The 20,735-nt window shown below is 40.4% G+C and overlaps 2 protein-coding genes across 4 annotated transcripts; one reads left to right on the top strand and one right to left on the bottom strand.

Moving 5' to 3' along the window:
• The first annotated feature begins 10,541 nt into the window (after nucleotides 1–10,541).
• aimp2 (aminoacyl tRNA synthetase complex interacting multifunctional protein 2) lies at nucleotides 10,542–14,625 on the top strand. Of its 2 annotated transcripts, none has more exons than XM_084926133.1 (4): nucleotides 10,542–10,803; nucleotides 12,128–12,340; nucleotides 12,638–12,872; nucleotides 13,760–14,625. In XM_084926133.1, exons 1-4 carry the CDS (start codon nucleotides 10,675–10,677, stop codon nucleotides 14,146–14,148), a joined length of 966 nt encoding a protein of 321 aa, XP_084782259.1. In that variant the 5' UTR covers nucleotides 10,542–10,674; the 3' UTR covers nucleotides 14,149–14,625. The 2 variants fall into 2 exon arrangements, with proteins under 2 accessions (XP_084782259.1, XP_084782260.1); XM_084926134.1 differs by having other exon boundaries at nucleotides 10,542–10,689.
• Nucleotides 14,626–15,851: 1,226 nt separating this feature from the next.
• On the bottom strand, nucleotides 15,852–20,463 carry LOC146388680 (uncharacterized). Of its 2 annotated transcripts, none has more exons than XM_084926130.1 (2): nucleotides 20,159–20,463; nucleotides 15,852–17,961 (listed from the first exon to the last, which is right to left on the bottom strand). In XM_084926130.1, the coding sequence occupies exons 1-2, from the start codon at nucleotides 20,177–20,179 to the stop codon at nucleotides 16,249–16,251; spliced, it is 1,734 nt and encodes a 577-aa protein (XP_084782256.1). In that variant the 5' UTR covers nucleotides 20,180–20,463; the 3' UTR covers nucleotides 15,852–16,248. The 2 variants fall into 2 exon arrangements, with proteins under 2 accessions (XP_084782256.1, XP_084782255.1); XM_084926129.1 differs by lacking the exon at nucleotides 20,159–20,463 and adding an exon at nucleotides 18,268–18,705.
• Nucleotides 20,464–20,735: the final 272 nt, after the last annotated feature.

Raw genomic sequence — 20,735 nt, forward strand, 5'->3', positions numbered from 1 at the left:
GTCATGCATTTCTTTTCATTATTTATAAACAAGTGCAGATCTCGGTGTGTTTCAGTATGTCCTCTGCTTTGGGATGTCACAGTGCAGGTTTGCAAGAACAGTACCTCCAAAATATTGCATAGCAGTTCAAGCACTGAAATATTTTACATGCACAAGAAGAGCTCTAATTAACTCTTATTGTATGGGGATTTATACTACATATACACATACCTGTATGGACACAACACACGTAAACACCCACTTACACTATTTCATTTACAGTTTGGAGGTGCCCTTTAAATCTTTACTTACCCTGATCACAGCAGTAAATGAGACAGACAGTGTCAGTGTCAGGTATATGAGAACTGACACAAACACTGTATGTACAGTACCACTGTAGTTTTGTGTGTGTGTGTGTGTGTGTGTCACAGAGAGAGAGAGTTTTAGAACCATAGAGCTAACACAGGGAGAAACCAGAAGAGGTGTCCTTGATGACCACCTGAGTGTCACCGTGGTTGGATTGGGTGACACCTGACCTCAGCTTTGCAAATAAACCCAGCTACACCTTGATGCTGCTCAGGCTAGGCAAACAAAACACTGCACATGCTGCACATAATATGCAATACATCAGCTAAAATCAAGAGATTAGACACAGATAGCAAGCAAACAACCAGTTTTAAATAAGCACAGAAATTTGCTAAACAAATTAATTGGTGCACGTTCATTTGAAGCCAATGGGTAATGAGAATAGTCACTTTGGATGTGGGACAACCTGCCAAGCTCTCAGACAGAACTCTGGCCACCTTACAACCATCATCACAACCCCTACACCCTGAAGACTTTAAATAGCACACTGATTTTTCATTCTCTGCACTTACAGGATTTGGGGGATTAAAACTAACAGCCACCTCACTATTCTCCGGCCCGCTAGCGGCGCCAAAATACAGAGTAGCAATTTTTTTTTTCAGGGCTTCCGCATTAGTATCATTTTAATTATGTGTATATTACAGGGGGAACCTGACTATTAGAGCAGACACCTGCCACTCCGAACCACAGTATGGGGCCTACTCTGGCATTAGCTTGATGTCACAGTCACAAATGTAGTCATGCAGTCACACATTTAGATGCTTGATTCACAGGTTTTGTTGCGACGAAAGCTTTTTATTCCTTCTTTCTCTACTGGACTCATACAGACCTGTTCTTCTAAAGTCAGGGACACTTACAGTTTAATAGGAATAAACACAGTATCAGAATAAACCAATAAAGGCCATGCAATTTAAAACTACACTTGCAAGACCAATCAGTACAGAGCTTAGAAGAAAAAAACATAACGAGATAAACAAAATCGTTAAGTCCAGAATTAAATGTGATAATCTGCAGTACTTTTTGGCATATGTGTAGTACAAAAAGGTAAAGGTGTGCTAAAGGAAAACATTTGAAGGTTAGACTGATACACATGAAGGAAATAAGAAATCAACCACTGGATTCAATTCAGTTTTATACAGCTTTGTTTGTATACTGTCAACTCGCGACTGTAGCCTCATGAATGATGTATGGTAAAAACACTACAATATTACAAAGAAACACCAACAACCACATTAACAAGCCCTTGGCAACAGTGGTAAGGAAAAACCCCCTTTTAACGGGAAGAATGCTATGACTGGTTGGGGGTGAGGGAAAAGAGAAGAGAGCAGAGAGAGACAGGATAAAAGTGAGAACGAGCCAGATGTTAATAATAAACTAATGAAAGCAGTAATGGTGCATAAACACACAGGGAGTGAAAACGGATGAGTAAAGAAGAAATGTCCAACCCATTATAAGAAGCCCCCCAGCAGCATAAGTCTATTGTGGCATAACTAAGGGAGGGTTCAAGGTCATCTGATCTACCCGTAACTATAAGCTTTATCAAAAATGAGTTTCAAAAGTAGAGTGGGTGTTTGTCTCCTGAATCCAAACTGGGGGATGTCTCTACAGTACATGGGCTTTTGAAAACTATAGGAACCACAACTGATCCTGCAGCCTGACAGTGAAGTGCTCTGTTAGGATAATAATGTCCTATGAGGTCTTTAAGACATGACGGGGCCTGTTTATTCACAATTTTGTATCGGAGAAGGACAATTTTAAATTTAATTCTGAACATAACCTTTAAAAGTATTATAAAGTGTGCAAAGTTTAAAAAACTATAACATTGACATCACTCCAATATGGAATTTAACTGGATAAATGCACAATTGTGTGTGTTAAGCAAACACATCAGCAGACATACTGTATTGTGACACGAGCACTGTACAAGCACAACAGCACTTGATTAGATTATCATGTAGGCTACCCTTAGCTGCTGTTATCAGATTTGAATTCTCATCTCTGCAGACGGGGGGTGGCATGGAGGGCAGACTATGATGGCTGATTGCAGGACAAGGTTGGGGAAGCCAGTAGGTAACACAAGCCAAGGGACACACAATAAAGCTGTGACCCCTGCAGGTCAAGAGCTGCGAGTGGTAAACAGGAAGGAAATGTGAGCCAACAGGTAGACGCTGACTGCTGGATGTGCTAGTGTGGGACAGCACTATAAGATAATGTGACACGCAGATTACGAGGACTCAAGGGCAGAGGGATGAAAAGCAAAATATGGAGATGTGTTTTGCTGAGAGAGAGGGGAGAATAGGAAAAAATGTCAAACGGCAGCAGTATGATGTTCTTTTGGCAGCACTATCATCTTTCAAGAGTTGAAACTAATGTTCAGATGTATCGCACACACATTTAAATCTCCTTTTGCTGCATGATCTGTTGATGGGCAAACAGCACAAAACACCAAACTAATAAACATAATTTAAAGCAACATGAAACCGATGTTGTCTATGCCAAATGACTATTTCATCTGAATGTCGCAGCAGAAATTGGGTGCATAAGATCAGACAACATATTTCTGATCTCCTATTGTCCAATTTTGGTGAACCTGTCCAAATTCTTGCCTCAGTTTCCTGTTCTTAGCTGATGGGAGGGGCACCTGGTATGGTCTCATGCTGATGTAGCCCATCTGCTTCAAGTCTTGAGCATTCAGAAATGCTTTGTTGCGTACTTTGGCTTAAAGATGTAGTCCCTTCCACCTTGAACCAGTCTGGTCTCCTCTTACATCAACAGGGCATTTTCACCCAGAGAACTGCTTCTACCTGGATACTTTCTTTTTTTGGACCATTCTCTTTGAACTCTGAAACAGCTATTTGGGAAAATCCCAGATTAGTGGTCTCTGAAATACTCACACCAGCCCATCTGGCACTAACAACCACAGCACATTCATATATACAAATAATTAAAATCACCCTTCTTCCTCATTCTGATGCTCACTTTGAACTTCAGCAGGTCGTCTTGTCCATGACTACATGCTTAAATGGACTTAGTTGCACCCATGTGATTGGGTGATTAGATATTTGCTTTAACAAGCAGCTGACCACCAGCACCTAAGTAGCATATAAGCATATAAGTAAGTAAAACCTTCTCCAGCTGCAACATTAAAGTAATATACATTTTGTATAATGAGTACTTTATGTTCTTTATGCTAAACTTGTGGCTTTTACTTATGTAAAAGTAAAAATAGTAAAAAATGTTGTTCGATATAAAACAGTTTTAATGTGATATAATTAAAAAAAATCCTGGAAATGATCCTGCCACTGACACGTTAAGATTAAGATACCAAACAAAATCAGATGACATAACTGCCAGATGAAATAAAGTAAGCAAGCAAAGTTACTTTAGCTGTTTAAACCGTTGCGTGTCTGCTACTATTGTACCTGGCATTATGCCTGGATTAGCCCTTTGGGATGGACACATAGGCTTAGCCTGCTTGTCTGTATGGCACCTCAATAATTGATGCCCTCGCTTCATTGTCACCAAAAACTCATATCAAGAAAGGAGTGTCAGGCTCACCTTACTTATTAAGTCTGTGTGAAACTTTAATGTGCACCCCATCTTCAACTGAAAACAACCTGATGTACTTGGGCAAACCAGAGACACTAAACCCTGCAAATATCTTCAGGATGTCCAGCTTCTGCTGTGAAAAATATTGTCCGCATTTTTGACTCATCCCCAGTCTTTTAGAACTTGAAGGTATCAGAGATGTTGCTACCTGATAGTTTGTACAAAGAGGTGCATCGTAAAAGATTTAACCGCCGTGTTAGGATGACTGAACGGGCTTTGTGAGCTCTGTGGAGGAACTCTATCCATAATGCAGGGGATGACAGCATTGCCTCTGTTCCCCAACAAGCATTATTTCTAAGCCTCTACTCATGATGTCTCTGTGAGGCTTCTTTAGAGGAAGGTGGTTTCTTCAAATTTATTTCCATACACAATTCACATAACTGGTTAGCAGTTATGTTAATCATATTTAAAATATAGTTTAAGGTGTGTGTCTGTTAGCTAGAATAAGGCAAGTGTGCAATTTGAACTAAAAGCCACACCCTGTTTAAACCACTGAGCAGCTGTTGCATGTGCTGACACATCCTCAGACTGATTAATGGCTGTCATGAAGAAGTAGACAGGTACTTTGCAGACCTTTTCAAATAAGAAGGCACAATGAGATAAGGTGACGACTGTGATCCAGGACAAACCTAGAGGCCCAATAAAGAACGTTCGTGCGTAAGAGTTTGGTTAGTAAACACATTGCAACATCCGTAAGTGTCAGTAGATACCAATCAGCTTCAAAAAAAAAAAAAAAGACATCCAAAAAGACATCCAGAAACTCAGACAGTGCTTATGTCTGCATCTGAAACTGAAATTTGGATACTTTTTTACAGCTTATACACCCATAAATTATTGCTTATATGCTGATCCTTTTGTATTATTTTGTCCTTTTAAAAGTCTGTGATTCTTGGTTAAATCCTCCTCTCCACACAGCCATACTCACCATAGCTTGGACCTGGACAACCATGGGGAAAAGCACTGAGTGAAACTAAATTAAATTCATGTGATTTTTGAGGGGAAGACCACCAAGCATGAGTTTTTTAACTTTAGTTTACTGAAATGTATCCTGTATCCTAATGTGTACATTTTCTGCTTCTGAGAACTGATGCTATGACATGATCAATTTGTTCTTTGACCTAAATGCACCCCTATTCTGAAGCATGCACTACATTTATAAATTGTTATTATAAGCATCTCAAAGCAATCATTGCCAACTCTTCATTCCCTCGTTGTTTAACACTGTCAGCTCCTCAGCAGGACTGGGCCTAAGTATATGATAGCACCTACCTTAATCTCATACTAGCTACAGCCTGACAGACTCCCTTGTTCAACATGACTTAAAAAACCACTGTGAACTGTCAGGTTTCAGTTCCTCCTCTGAAAAGGAGAGACTATAGTCTCAATTTCGAGCTCAGGTCTTATAGGCCATCAGATCTGACTATTACATCAGGATTAGTGCCAGGTTTGCATCAACACCACCCCACTCCTTCACCTCAACACTCAACCCCTTCTTCCCTCTCTGTTGTCAGACTTCAGTGAATAGTGAATTATTCAGGATTAACAAGTAGTTGCAACATTAAACTCAATCGTGCTGTTTTTCATTAACCGTCTCTGGGGGCAGTGGCTGGAGAGGAAAGGATGCTGCTCACGTGTGAAACAGTACTAAGAAGATTCCTCTGACAGAGAGGTGACAGTGAAGAAGGTGACTGCAAGGGGACAAGTCAAAGGAGAAGCTTGGTGTGCGTCAATGTCGTGGGCTCCTCGACTGCTTCCTGGTAATGGATTGTATTGCTAGGTTTGACTGACGCAAAAGATCACCTGAGATCGAATGACACTGGCTAGACTTGGCAAATTGATTTTAATTGGTGTCACACGTTTGATGCTGTAGAAATAAAGCTGGGGCTTTTTTTTGTTTTTTTAGCTGTTTAGTCACCCGAGATTACAAAGGTCCTGGTGTCGAATGAGACACATACAAAAAAGGAAACAACACATAGCACTCACATATTCACAAATGAAAAATGTTGAACAAATAGTTTAAGATTTCTAGAGACATAGTCTGTAAGAAAAACGGTAAAAATCCTATCAGTAGTGTTGCCAGGACTATATTGCAAAATGTAGTCACCATACTATAATTTATTTGACAGTTTTATACTATTTTATTTTACAGGAGGATTTTTTATTTTTGTCAGTACAATGTTCTATTTACAGCATTTAAAAAAATAATAGTTTAAATTCTGCATTATCCATTTAGTGAGTTTGTTTTAGGCAATTTTTACAGTAATTCTGTGCTTTTACAGTATATATCTAGTTTTACTGTAACATTTACAACAGATTTTTACAGTAATAGTGTAATTTCCCCAGTAAATTATTTTGTGAAAATGTAGTAGCTGACATAACAAATACTTAATACTCATCATGTGTATAAGTGTCCCATATGTGTTGTAGCATTTTTTTTTTAAATGTTGACATTTATTTAAAAGATAATGTTTACATTTACAGACATATTAACAGTCTTAATATTGTTTTCCTAAACAATGATTGCATTTCCCATGGAAATGCAGTGTATTAGTGGAAAAACCTAACAAGGCCAGCTTCAATCCTACTGGTGAGGAAACATTAGATCCCTAAAATAATTCAAGAAGCAAAAGAGAGAACGTGACCAACATTTTAAAAACAAACAAACATGGCAAACATCAAAAACTTGTCTCAAAGTGCATCTCTTCAATACATTTCTTAACACGAAAAGCACACCAGGTCCAGGTCCTGATCTGTAGCAGTATCAACAACAATGAGTTTAAAAGAACAAAGAGGTAGCGAAAGGACAGGCAGATGAATGAATTAAGTCCTACATAATGGGCAGAGATGCCCAGAAATTTTTCTACCCAGCCTCATCCTCTAGTTCTTCTGCAAATCGCAGGAATGCTTTGCTGTTAACAGAATGTTACCATATTTTTGAAATACATTCAACTTTCTGTAAAATCACTGTAATGATGAATTAAATTTACACCAGTGATAGATAGATAGATAGATAGATAGATAGATAGATAGATAGATAGATAGATAGATAGATAGATAGATAGATAGATAGATAGATAGATAGATAGATAGATAGATAGATAGATAGATAGATAGATAGATAGATAGATAGATTTGGCATAAATCATTACTCCCTTTTTTTTACTTAGTATAACCATCCTCTGATTTAGATACTTTTTCACATTGCTCTTGCAAAAAAAAAAGTGTGTAAACTATCTTGAATAAGGACTTATGAATACTGAAAAAAGCACAATAAACCTAGAAAATTAGAGGATCAGACAACAGAAACACAAGAGACATATCCTATATAACAATATTTCTGCAGCATATATTTCTGTAGCCTAATGAGTCAAAACGTTATGAGCAGCTAGTCTGTTGGCTACTGACCACCTGCAGTAAACTTCTATGAGAAATTATACCATGGCGCCCTCTACTGCATATCAAAACGAGTGGATTTAATATACTTAATCTGATGTGGCACAGTCTAGATTATTTACTGATTATTGAGAAGATTAAATAACAATTTTGGTTAGAATAATAGTCATGTTTATTACCAGATACCTTAAATAAGCAATATCTGACCAATGTAACATCAGTAGAGATGCTTGAAAATACTTGGAACTTTGTAACATCAATTTAAGCAATAAAATGAGACCTAAGTAAAGGAATGATGGAGACGGGAATGAGACACAGAGTCAAACAATATATAAACAGAGCTAATAGGTTCAACAGTGGATTGATTGCCAGTCATCTGGATTGATTCAAAGAACGTCAGATGTTTTCAATCTGTAGTGAATTTGGTCACATTCAAATTCATAGTGGAAGTAAGAGAAAGGAAAATACTCATACAGGCCTATAGTAACTCACTAGGTCTATCAAAACCTAAAACGGGAGCATCTTTAGCTTGTTGAAATACTGTCTGATAATTCATCATTGCTTCAACATCAACATTTGAGGAAAACATGGTCTTCACAGCACACTGAGGAAGTTTTCAGTGGCTACAGATGGAAGTAGTTACTGGGATACAAAATAAAGTAGAAGAGGTAAGAAGCAGGGGATCCAAAAAGAAAGAACAGATGTTTATTAGCAGATTAAGAACTCGATGCACTTAAAGAGTTCAGTTTTCACCAGACACTGTTATCATTTTTGGGAAACACGAACATTAAATCTAATCAGTATCTTGTGCAGAAAGTACAAAGATGTAAGAAGAGATATGATTTGAGGGGCGAAGGGAGATGGGAAAAAGAGGGGATGTTTCAAAATATGCATCAATGTGGGGAATCAGTAGAGAGAATGAAGCTGATCTTTAGAAAGCATGAAAATTTAAAAGCATTTGGACTTTTGTTAAAACTGTACAGAAAGCATTACGCAAAGAATAAGAATGGTGGGTGGCTATGCAGAAAGGGCCTATGATGCAACTCAAAAACATTAAGAAATCCCAACTGATGTAAAACTCTTAGACGTAGAAGAAGAAGAGCTACTCTTCAGGTACTGTTGCCTCTAATCACCACCTTTGTTTGTATTCAGAACTATGCAAAAGTCTTGAGCCACTAATTATTTCTTCATATTTCGTCTCCAAAGAGCCAGAATTTCTTGTAATTTTTTTTACAAGTATACTTTCTGAAGCTCCTTCAAAGTATTTTCTTTGGACATTTCACTCATTTTAGGTCCAATCCTTGTACCTGACCCGTTGGTTTTTTTTGTTTTTTTTGTTTGTTAAGCCAACTTAACACTGACCTCTGAATTATTCACGCAGAAAAATGTGCACCACAGAATTTTAAATCAATGGTGACAAAACTGATTATCATTCAGCCATCTTTTAGCTGACATTTGAACATATCCTATGTATTGTGCTCTCTGATATGGATGGGTACAGTGTTTAAAAAAATGCAGACTGGCCAAAAGAACTCTTTCTCAAAGGATTAATACAATCATGTCTAGTCAAACATCTTGTCATTTGTGACTTCTACTTATCCCAGTGATAAACAGACTAAATGTCTGTTTATGAACCATTTTCTGTACACATGACAAACATTGATGTATTTAACAAGATTTTCAAAGCTGAGTAAACTGTACTTCTGTAAAATTAAACAGTGGCAATAAAAACATGGCCAGGTAATACGTCTGGAAAGCATCTGATTGGGAACTGTTTCATTTTTCAGCAATTAAAATTAAACCACACAATGGAACATTATCAGTCCCTGACTGTCCTTTCCGGAGCATTATTGAAGCAGTGTGAGATCATCTTAACAGAACACAAAATTAAAGGCATCCACTACTTGGCAAAACAATCAAATAAACCTGTGCACAAAGATGAATAAAGAGCTAAAAGGATTTTTGCATGTAGCTCAGTCTGTTGCAACATGAGGTGTCCTGTGAGAAATTGCTGCTCTAATTAAAGCCATACCACCCTCTTTGAGTTCAACAATAATAGTTTTCCCCTGGTCTGAGAAAGCTCTGCATAGCAGGAACTGACTTATGTGATAGTAATTATACCAACAGACTTATAATCTATCCTAGCTCCTTAGAAAGAACAGTATTATGGAGGAATTTAATGTTGAAGAGGTTAAAGTGCTGAGAAGAAAGTATATATCTCTCTCTCCCTCCTTAGGTGAAAGAGACGAGCTTCAATATCCCAAATAAGATTTACCCATCTAATGAATTCTCATATCTGAGATTTAATTTGGATGTGAATAATTATGTGTTCTGTGAAAATGATATTGAAAATTAGAATAACAGTTTTCCATTGTGAATCAGTGCAGCCTCTCTGGAATAATATGTGGAGCTGGTAAGAAGATTGAATTACCACATTTGTCAGCAAAAGCAATCAGATTTTGAATGTGTGATGAAAATTGTAATCTGGACTCTCTTCGTTTTACTAGGGAAGTGTTTTGCTTTTTTTTTTTTTTTTTTTTTTAACATAAATGCAACTTTTGTATAGATTTATGGCTGGGCTTGCAGTAAACCAGCTGAAGCCTGTAGTTGAAAAATCCTTTAAAATATTTTCTTTATGGAGTGATTATAATTAATTTGACATAAGCTCTTTTTAAATATATATTTGATTTTTCTTAAAATTATTTTCTACATCAATTCATTAACTTTTTTCTTCATGATCTAATATTGTCATATAAATTTTGTTTTATGAATAATGAAAGTGGCTCTTTGGTTTCTATTTCATGGAATCCAGCATAAGAAAAAAAACTGTGAAAAAAAACCCTCATAAATAAAATTCAGTGGTGGGTTGTTATCTCACAATTTTGATGTTATTTTCTCATATGTTTGACTTAGTAAGTCGAAATTTTGAATTCGACTTATTTATTTATCTATTGTTAGAAGCTGAAACATATGTAAGCTTTTTTTCCCTGTATTGTAAATACAAATTAACGTGAAACTGAGAAATAGCTTGAAATTTTGAGTTGTAGAGTCATTGTCAGAAGTTTATTATAACAACTGGAAATTTGACTTATGAATGGCTAATAATAATAATAATAATAATAATAATAATAATAATAATAATAATAATAATAGAAGAAAACGGAAATAAAACGTCTTTTTGATTTCACCGGATATGACGTCACTCCGGCCTCTTTCCCGTGTCACCGTGAGCTGTGGTAGTCCCTGCCGCTGCTGCTGCCTGTCAACAAGACTTGTGTGTCCGGGTTTTTGTTTTTAGCCTTTTGTGACACTCTGTCCTCCACCACCATGCCCATGTACCAGGTAAAGCCCATCTGTGGGGGTGACATAAAGATTGATTTGCCCACCTGCATGTACAAGGTACCAAATATCCACGCGCAGCAAGGAAAAAGCTGCACCCCCGAACACGCGCTTCAGGTAACTAATCACATTTCGAAGTTATAATTTTATTCTTTTTATTATCATTATTATTATTATGATTATTAACTCTTTCGCTTGGGCCATGCTCCTCTCCCTGATCGTTGTTTCCATTCATAGTTGCGCTTCTCGGACGCGATATTATCTGGAGCTGTCTGTAGCCGAGCTAGCTAACTTAGCTTGTCAGGGAGTAATCTCAGTTTTAGGCTGATGCAACAACTACAGCGTGTCTCCGCTGTTTTACATTAAGATTATTAAACGGCATAGAGTAGTGAAACGGTTCGGTTAGCTTGTCTCCAGTCTGTGACATTGTTTTTAATGTAATCGATCAGGATTATGTCTTTATTTGAGACTATTCTTCATTTGTGGGGGTGCACCCACTGTACTGTTTCATCTGCAAGTTCATGACACTGTATTGGGGAAATTGCAGCAGTCACGTTTGGTTGCAAACTTAATGTTATCATAGATGTAATTATCTCATCGTTATAGACTTAACTAGGCAGCTATATACCAGCAAGTAATATTGAACTCATATTTACCTGTTAATGAATAGTCATCTTAAATAGAGATTTTTCACTTTAATTAATTTTACTGGTGGTTGATTATAGATTTTTCTTGTTTGATCATCATGGAGGCATGCTTTTTCAGTGGATGGACCAGTTTAGATCCAAAATGGCCAATAGAACCAGCTGTAAACCCCCCATGGTTTGATAGTGTAATACTTTTGCTTTCACTTTCAGCATCTGCAGTGGAGCATAAACGATTCTGTTGATTCATGACTCACATCATGGCTTTCATGAATGTATAGCATGTTTTCTTTGCACATTTCAATGATGTTTATGTGATGAGATTGAGGCCATAAAGAGAATTTGAACTTCATCTGTCCTTAGAGATTTCTGGTGTTATGCATTAACCAGACATATAAACTTGTAGTCAGACTTCGGATAGATGTGTAGTCTTTGTGTATCTTGAAAATAGCTGACGTGAGTAACCACTCAGCTCTGTTTACCTCTGCAGAGCTGAGTCACCACAACATTTTGATTGTAAAACTGATCAAAATTTAGTTTAAAAACAAAAAATTAAGCATACTAAAAGTATAGCAAATTATGAGCCATTTTTTTCCTACTTTTTTTTTTGTCAAAGCAGCTGTTAGTAATTACTACATGGAATGACATAGGAGCTTCAAATTGGTACCATAGGTGTGCCTCATAGGAAGATAAGGGGTAGTCGCCAGTATTTTTTTGCTTTACATTAGTCATTCATGTGACTGGGTGCTTTAAGCCAGATTCAGTGTTGTTTTTTTGTTTTTTCTGTGTTGCTTCAGAATGGCGAGGTGGACCCAGCCGTCAAAGCTCTGGAGGCCCGGCAGGATGAGATCATGAGAAAACTCTATGAGCTGAAAGCAGCTGTGGAGGGCTTGGCCAAGACGGTGATGACCCCTGATGCCGATTTGGACCTGACAGTCAGCAGCAGCCTCTCCTCCCAGTGCTCCACAACCTTCAAAAACACCACAGACCTGGACACAGTACTGGGCAAGGTATAAAAAAAAAATTTGTTTGTCGCTACTGGTAACATTTCTTTCAAACTACTCACTGACAGTAATTTTAACTGAATGCTTTACTGTTACTGCCTTTTCTTGCCAGTAGTAGTAATCTCTTATCCATCTTCCTGATCACATCTCCTCTGTCATTCCAGGTTTTTATACTGTTAACCTGCTCAACCTGGCTATAATTGAGTTTACCTTTAAGCCTACCTTAGGGTATAGACTGAATATTAGCTGTATGTGCAGGCTGTAGTGGTGTCATAATAGCAGAGCCTATCTTTATGTGACCAGGATCTCGGTGCTCTCCGTGATATCGTCATAAACGCCAACCCGGTGCAGCCACCCCTGACCTTGCTGGTGCTCCACAGCCTGCTCTGTCAGCACTATCGAGTGCTCTCCACTGTCCACGTCCACTCCTCTGTTGCCAGTGTGCCACCACAGCTTCTGTCCTGCCTCGGACCACGGCACACAGACAGCTACGCCCGCCACATGTTTCAGCTGGGCTTCACCCTCATATGGAAAGATGGTGAGGTCACCTGGGCACTTTTGCACATTAGGCTTGTTCTGAGTGTCAGATTTGAACAGTCACACATGCTTGAGGATGTTTTTCTGGTTTCTTCCAAAGAATCAGTTTAGAAATCCTACTTAGAAGTTCTAGAAAGTCAAGAACCTAAAACAGTAGTAGTCATATGTTCATTGTACATGGCCCTGTGTCCTTGCTCACTTTAATGTGCTGGTGCAAGGCAGTGCTGATACAGTTTAATTTGGATGTAATGTGTTGTGAAAGTATGTGGGTGGCTTATTTCATAGAATTCTAGTTTTTCTAATACTATGAAACCAATTATCATACCATAACCACGTCAGGGTATTTTTAAAACAAACAAAAACAACTGCGATCAGACATAAAGTCTTCTGAGTAGGCGTTCAGCTACTTTATTTTTTAGTGTATAATTAGGAAGCAATGCTTCATTTAGGAGATGCAGATAATGAATTCATTATCAAAAACAAAAACACCTCAGTTTTCTAATGCAGTGAAGTCTGGGAATGCTGCACGCCCATATTGTGACTTACCATCCAAATACTTTGCTGTTTTGTGTATTTGACTCTTAACTTGAACTAGAAAAATTAGAAGCATGTCCTATTAAAAAAAAAATGTACCCATAAATCTATCAGGAAAGTGTTTACTGAGATCAAAGATCAAGTGAGTAGTTGAGTTTTGTTCCCACAAACTCTTTTCATAGAATCTTTTTATACAGCCGCCCCCTCCTGGTCATTAGACAGAATGTGGGTTTATGGCACTTAAGTGTTGGTTTCACTTTTTAGACCCATGCCCTACAAAAGCAGATGTTTTAATCTTTATATTGACACCATTTGTCTAAAAGTTATGACCTCATTTCTCTTCTGCATCCACAGTTCCTAAACCACAGATGAAGTTTAGCATCAAGAACATGTGTCCCATTGAGGGTGAGGCCAACATAGCACGCTTCCTCTTTAAGCTGCTTGCCCCCTATCCCAGTGACCCCGCTGTTGCTACCCTGGTGGACAGCTGGGTGGATACGGCTTTCTTCCAGCTGGCAGAGGGCAGTGTCAAAGAGCGATCCGCTGTCCTGCGGGCCCTAAACTCAACTCTGGGTTCCAACCCCTGGCTATCCGGACCAGAGTTCTCCCTGGCTGATGTCGCCTGCTACTGCTGCGTGCTGCAGAGCGGCTCGGCCTCCTCATCTCCGGCTAACGTCCAGCGCTGGATCAAGTCTTGCGAGAACCTGGGCCACTTCAGCCATGCCAAGCTCCTTCTGAAATGACTTGGGCTGTTCCAGGACCAGACACCAGATGCAAAGTGAGAGAAGGGCATTAGAATAATAAAATATATCCCCGCCTTGTCTGAAACACCTCCTGATGCTTCCTTCCTTGCTCTAGCGTAACACTGAACTGACACAGATGAAGTAGAAGCACTATGGCAGATGGGTAAAGTGACTCAATGGTATTTATTTTTGCCGTGATGCTATAGAGAGATCCTAAAGCTGCATTTTGCGAGGGAGGAAGAATGAGGAGATGGTATGGACAAGGGTTTGGTGATGGGTTCAATCAGTGATACTAACGGAGGTTATTAGACAAACACACACACACTCTACACCTTCCACCCACTTTGTGCCTAACACGACCCTGTTAAAAATGTGTGTGGTGATGGGTATTGCTTGTTGTTTTCAGAAGTAATACTTTGTACCATTCGTGTGTTTTGTTTTTCTGAAATCATTAAAACTTCTACTTTCTACTTCAAAGTTTGTGCCCAGGTTTGATTTGTTGCACTGTTTGATCACTTCAAAAACCATTTCACTCTAAGTAGACAAACGGCTGGCATTTACTGAAGTGCACATCTGTGTCTAACAGGTGGCAGGAGTGACATTAAGTGACAGAAGATAATTTTCTAGCATGTCATTCATCAACCTTATTCAGATGTTTATCATATCCAGTCAAACAGAGGTGCACTGAACCAAAAGGGCGAAAAAAAACACAAGAACTCACTTCTTTGCTACAGGAAGATTCACACCTACTACCAATTTAGAGTCAGCAACTAACCTAAAATGCATGTGTCTGGACTGTGGGATGAAGCTGGCATACCCAGAGAGAACCCCCAAACTCCCAGTATTATGGCCCCTAAACCCTGTATTGATCAGTGCATATTTTGTGTCATCCAACCACATATTAACAAAACAGAAGCTGTGATGGAGCCTTTAGTACATTTACACGCTCTTCCTGGGTTCTCTACAGGTACTCCCAGCTTCCTCCTACAGTCCATAAACAAAGACCCCTGAACTCAGTGCAACTCCAGATACTTCTGTCTCATTTTACTTTGCAGCAGCAAAGAATTGTTGCTTTACTCTTTAATCTACACTCCTCCAGCTTGTTCTTTCTCTACAATCAGTTGTCTAAGCTGTTTTTTCTCCCTATCAGAAGCTGCACTATGGAACAGAATCCCAATTCAGAAGAGAAATAGGTTTTCAGTTTTCAAGTCCGTTTAATCCTCTGTGACTGCTGTAGGCAAACTCACGGAAAATCACTCAGAGAATATATTTAGGAATAATATATCGAAGGGAAAGCAAATCCCAAGGTTTTTCAGGCTCTCGGCGGACTGGTTTTTGCATTTTCAAAAATGTCATGTCTTCAACAGCTCAGGTCCAGACAGAGCCTGTGTTTGTATTCTCTGACAGCCTCCTGTTGGTCTCCAGGCAGCTGTCTGACAAGACGAAAGCTCTTAGCTGACATCCGGTCACATGGCAAAGAATACACTGGGGAAATGTGCACCACTGGAATTTCACCGTTTGCATGCTTTGCATCTTCCTCGCACACAAACACACCCGGACGCGTTTGAAAGTGCAATGAGTGTTTGCCGAACGCGTTTGGTGCTGCATGTAAATAAGGCAGCTGATGTCATTCTGTAACTAATCTAATTACTTGTGGCTTGCAATTGGTTTTTATGGGAGGGGGGGAAAAAGGCGAGGGGGGGTCTGTTCTTGTCGCTTTATATATGATATAAAATACAGACAGGAGATGCATTCTTACTGAACAGCTGTAGAAAAAAAACAAACTGAAAGACAAAAATCACTTCAGTTTAACCCCGTGGCTACATCAAATCACAACAACAGCACAGATAAAGATGCTTTTTGTCAGTCCAAGTGTCACTGTCTATGATTGTCAATCAGATGTTTTCATTAAGCCATTCTGGAGTGGGAGACATATGCTTTGCCAACCAAAACAGGCAGGGGGGGATAAATATTAGAAAGCCCATTCGGGCTAAAGTGCCTGAAATGAGATACTGTTCAGTGTTCTCCTGTGATGACTTCAAAACAATATGGTTTGATTTTGTATCGGTTAAAAGTCTGAGACGGCCATCGGTAACCCATTCACTCGCTGACCAGAGAGCACAGGTTGCTGTTGTATCTCAAAAGCTGAATGCGCTCAAAATAGTCGTCAGTCAGAAAGTTTCTCTGTGACGTCACCAGGTTGCCCTTCTGGCTGAAGAGACGCTGGACGGGGGCCGTGGACGGCAGGGTGGTGTTGTATTTTAGGAAGAGCTGCTTCACTCTTGGGAAGTCCTGCAGGCACTCGAGGCTCTTCCCCGTTCCTTCTACATACTTGCGAATCTCCTCCAACACCCCCCGCTGCTGGATCTGGACGGCCGGTTTCACCGAGCCGTAGCTAAAGAAGTCATCCTCAGATTCAATGGTGGACAGGTTGCGGCTGGTGTTCGCCTCGGTTACGGTGCAGGGATCCATCTGGGACGCCTCCGAGGCCAGCAGGGCGCACATCTCCTCCCTCTCGGAGGCCGCCATCCACCACAAGCGAAACTGAGGAGTTGTCGCGGTCGCAATCTTCGCTTCGGTGCTGCCAAACAGCTCCTGGAACCGCACGTCGATGGCCATTACAATGGCGTTGATGGCATCGCCGAAGTATTTTGCTGCATCCTTCTGCTCATTTAGCTTGTTCTTCAGACTGAGTACGGTTGGGATGACCAGGCCCAGGTAGCATTTCTGCTCCGCCTGGAAAAGTTCGAGTGCAAATGCGAGCGGGTGAAACACAGTCACATATTCCTTCAAGAAGGCCATCTCCTCCGGCTGAAAGCGTGGGACCTCGAGGCGAGCGCAGAGCTCCGTCAGCTCCCGCTCGCTGAGAGAGACAATCTTCTGCACGGCACAGTACTCTACGTTCCAGCGTATAACGGTGGGGACGACGAGCGCCATCTTCCCTATCTCCTCTGCCGCATCCATCCCGACCTGGAGATGGTGGCATTTGCTCCATATGGCAAACACTTTAGCCATGGCACTGTAATGTAGCTGGCACATGGGCCCCTGTGACACAGCCTGCCAGAAGTCATCAGTGACGATCTGCTCCAGGGTGTGTGACGCGCAGCGCTGCACGGTGGGCAGAAACAGCAGCATGTCCTGCTCCGGCTCACCCTCGAGCACGGTGCTCACGTTCTCGTAGAAACCGATGTCGTCGTCACTTTCTTGGCTGTCCAGCGCAAACTCCCTGAAGACACTGATGAAGGGGCTGCCGTTATCTGTGACTGTCGTCTGAACTTTACTCTCAATATTGTAGGCCACGTGGACGTCGTGTATGCGGCCGGCGATGGTGTCGTACGTGATCCTGCCCTGCAGCCGTGCAAAAGCCAGGGCGGCGGATTTCCTCTCCAAAGAATCCATATCGATCCAGTGACAGGTCATCCCAAAGAAGCTCCTGTTGTGGGCTGTCCAGATGTCCGCTGTGGTGCACACATACTGGACGCTGCTGAGCTTAGACATCAACTCTTCCCGCATCTTGGAGAAACCGTGGTCCACCTTAGTAAACAGGGTCACCCTGTCCATGGATTTGAGCCCTTCAGTTAAACCGGCAATCAGCTTCCTGAAGCCAGGCTGCTCCAGCACATAAAATGACTGGCAGTCCTCCACAATGAAGTTGAAGATCAGATCATCGATCTTTGCCTGGGTCAGGCATCTGGAGATGATTTCCGCTTTGAGCTTTTTGAGCTGGCAGTGTCTGCTTTCCTCACCGTTGTATTCCTCTTTTTTCCGTCCTCTCTTGGCATCAGGCCTGGCTTCACAGCCTAAATGTGTTCTCTAGAAGACAAAGAAAGATTTCATGGCAGTTGTTTTTTTTTCTTTAAACAGACTTTCCCAACATTTTATAAACTTTAATTGCACTGAAAAACACTCCTAAGAACACTTCTGCAGAGTAAAGCGACTGTTTGTGTTTTTTTTTCTTTCCAGCGAAGTTGAGCACTACGAGCCTCCAGCGCCTGTAGCATGCAGCTGCAATGTAACGTTATTAATCACGAGGGTGGCTATTCATTCATTGAGTCTTTTAAACATTAACAAACACTGGAACGGGAAGTTGTACCGGGGCTGTTAGGCTGACTGACTTACGTCTAAATGTTTCTTTAGATTTGAAGTGGAGGTTTTTGACGTGGACAGCAGATTAACCCTCGGCAAGCACAGATTACACTGGACGATGATATTTTTCCCTTGATCTGCCTTGTACGTGAAATGGTGTCGATAACGCCAAGTATTAATGGCCGATTTGGTCTCGCCGCTGGTTTCTTGGTGATCCCCATCCATTTCGAATTCTGTCTCTGTTGTTACTGATACCTTGAAATATAATAAAAGTATCGTAATCCGATTTAGTAATCGTGATTACACGTAAAGTAACGATGGCGGTAGAGCAATCCTCATGAAAAAGGGGCAGGCCTTTGTTCAGATGCTTCCCAGAAAACGAAGAAGGAGATGACAACACCGTCAGCTAGCTTCCCCACATGCGCTCTGAGAGCAGCAAAGGCAAAGAATGGGAACACTGGCGGAAGTACGCATGCGCCATACCCAAACGAGTCCCATCAGAGTGTCGTCACTGTCCGCTCCTTGTACGTTTGATTGCGTTGACTGTGGCGCTTTCACCAGCAGTTCCTTTTCCCCTCTGTGTTTTTGCGAGTTGGCGCCACCACCAGGCAGCAGACGTAAGAAACGACAAACGGCGCAATCAATGGAAACATTGTTTCAAAGACCGAATATATTAAATGAGCAAGCAGTTACAGAAAATAACCATGCGAAGAAAATTAATGGGGGAAAAAGAGAAGCTTAGAATAGTTTCCTTTTACAGCCTATCACAAGTTTCACACAGGGGATCTGAAAGGCTAAAACGACAGCAACACAAGCACAACTGTTGGATTGTTTTAGTCTGGACAGCCTTTAAAGTTGTTCACATTCAGCGGGCAGACAGATGTTCGTGCATCATTTAACGCAAAGGTATGAAGTGGCATTCAGCCCGCTTTGTTCTGACTTTTAACTGAGTCCCATTCGTTTCCACAGGAGCTCTCACAACACCGCACTTTCAGTTTTTAGGTGCATATTTCTAAACAGCGGTCAGTTTTTCTTTTCTGTTTTTTTTTTTTTTTATTTGTACATTTTTGTTGTACAGGTTTATACTTTAGTGCCATTCTCTTTCTATTGTATTAGTGTTTTTATCATATTCCTTCAGCAGCTGGAAAGGTGGCCGCCCTCCCTGAGCTTGGTCCTGCTCGAGGTTTCTTCCTGTTAAAAAAACACTCTCTTGCCAAGAAGGGTTGCACGATTCTTGGGGGGGGGGGGCTCTAATACCGCGGGGTCTTACCTAATAGTATAAACCACATTCAGGGGACTATTGTTACTAATTGGCTCTATATAAATTAACTTGAATTGTTAGCTTTACAGTTGGCTGTGGTGTGCAGCTATGTAATGTTAATGTAATATAAAATCTTTAATCCCTGAGAGAACATAGAAAAAATGTATTAAATTTACTGAGAAGCAGGAAACATTACATTTTAAATTAAGGAATGCATCAACTTTCTTTCTGTGTTTTAACGAGGTTATTGAGCACTTTCGTGACATAATAAAATAAAACAACTCATGACACAAATAAATACTCTTCATTTGCGTTATAATACACTCTGCTGGCACACATGGAAATTATATACAACCTGGCCAAACAATCAGACAATATGCTGTTTGTTACGGCTCTCTTTACTGGCGTTTCTGTTATTCTTTCGTTTATCTGAGCATAACAACACAAGCGCCTCTCTGTATAATGCAGCGCAGTCCATTGTCGCCATAAGTCTTTTGAAATGACCACAGAGTTTATTCAGTGCTTTTCCCAAGTTGATTTCATTCATTCATTTAGCAGCATATGGGAACGTAAAGACACACTTGTACCGAGTTTGTGTAATATGAAGAATAAACTATTCTAAACACAATTGTTCATTAAAACAAATGTGAGAGCTTGCCTTACCTGCCTTGATTTCAGCACCATCAAGAGTTGTTTTATTTATTTATGTATTTATTCATTCATTCATTTCCATAAGCCCTAGGCATCTTGCCAGTTCAAGCCATCAGAGCAGCATGCTCCTAAAATGTTTTCCTGCTGATATAAAAAATCTTCCATCTGGAGATGCATTAAGCACGTCTTTCATTCGGTGTTCACTCTGTGGGCTCAGTGGCTTTTTGGGGGCAAATCCAACTAACCAATTTGTCAGGTGCATGACCAAAGTCAGAAGCAGCGGATGGAAAGGTTTATTTAAGGAGGTGTCATAGATTTGGTCAGTCAATACGTACTTTTTTTCAGTTCCAGCTTCCTGCTTTCCTGTGACCGTCTTGGGAAAATCCGATATGACTCCGTGTGATTTAGAATGCTGTGTGCGCACACGCCAAGCATCTAATTGCTTTTTTAATGGTCTGCTCCGCGGGGAATTGGTTGTTTGGCAGTTGCGCACCACAGAGAAGGACCATTGTGTCAAAGCCTGTCATTATTTCTTTCCCACAGGCTCGCGCCTCCACCCTTCCCCTATGACAGCTGACTCTGAGTTTGG

The sequence above is a fragment of the Perissodus microlepis genome, chromosome 4 (genome assembly GCF_051167445.1).
Source record: "Perissodus microlepis isolate ML-2025 ecotype Zambia chromosome 4, ASM5116744v1, whole genome shotgun sequence".
NCBI lineage: Eukaryota > Metazoa > Chordata > Actinopteri > Cichliformes > Cichlidae > Perissodus > Perissodus microlepis.

Coding starts and splice junctions, on each gene's coding strand:
- aimp2 (XM_084926133.1), top strand. CDS start 10,675: ATGCCCATGTACCAGGTAAAGCCCATCTGTGGGGGTGACATAAAGATT. Junction 10,804..12,127: donor CCCCCGAACACGCGCTTCAG/GTAACTAATCAC, acceptor GTGTTGCTTCAG/AATGGCGAGGTGGACCCAGC. Junction 12,341..12,637: donor TGGACACAGTACTGGGCAAG/GTATAAAAAAAA, acceptor TTATGTGACCAG/GATCTCGGTGCTCTCCGTGA.
- LOC146388680 (XM_084926129.1), bottom strand. CDS start 18,459: ATGGATGGGGATCACCAAGAAACCAGCGGCGAGACCAAATCGGCCATT. Junction 17,962..18,267: donor ATCTAAAGAAACATTTAGAC/GTAAGTCAGTCA, acceptor TTTGTCTTCTAG/AGAACACATTTAGGCTGTGA.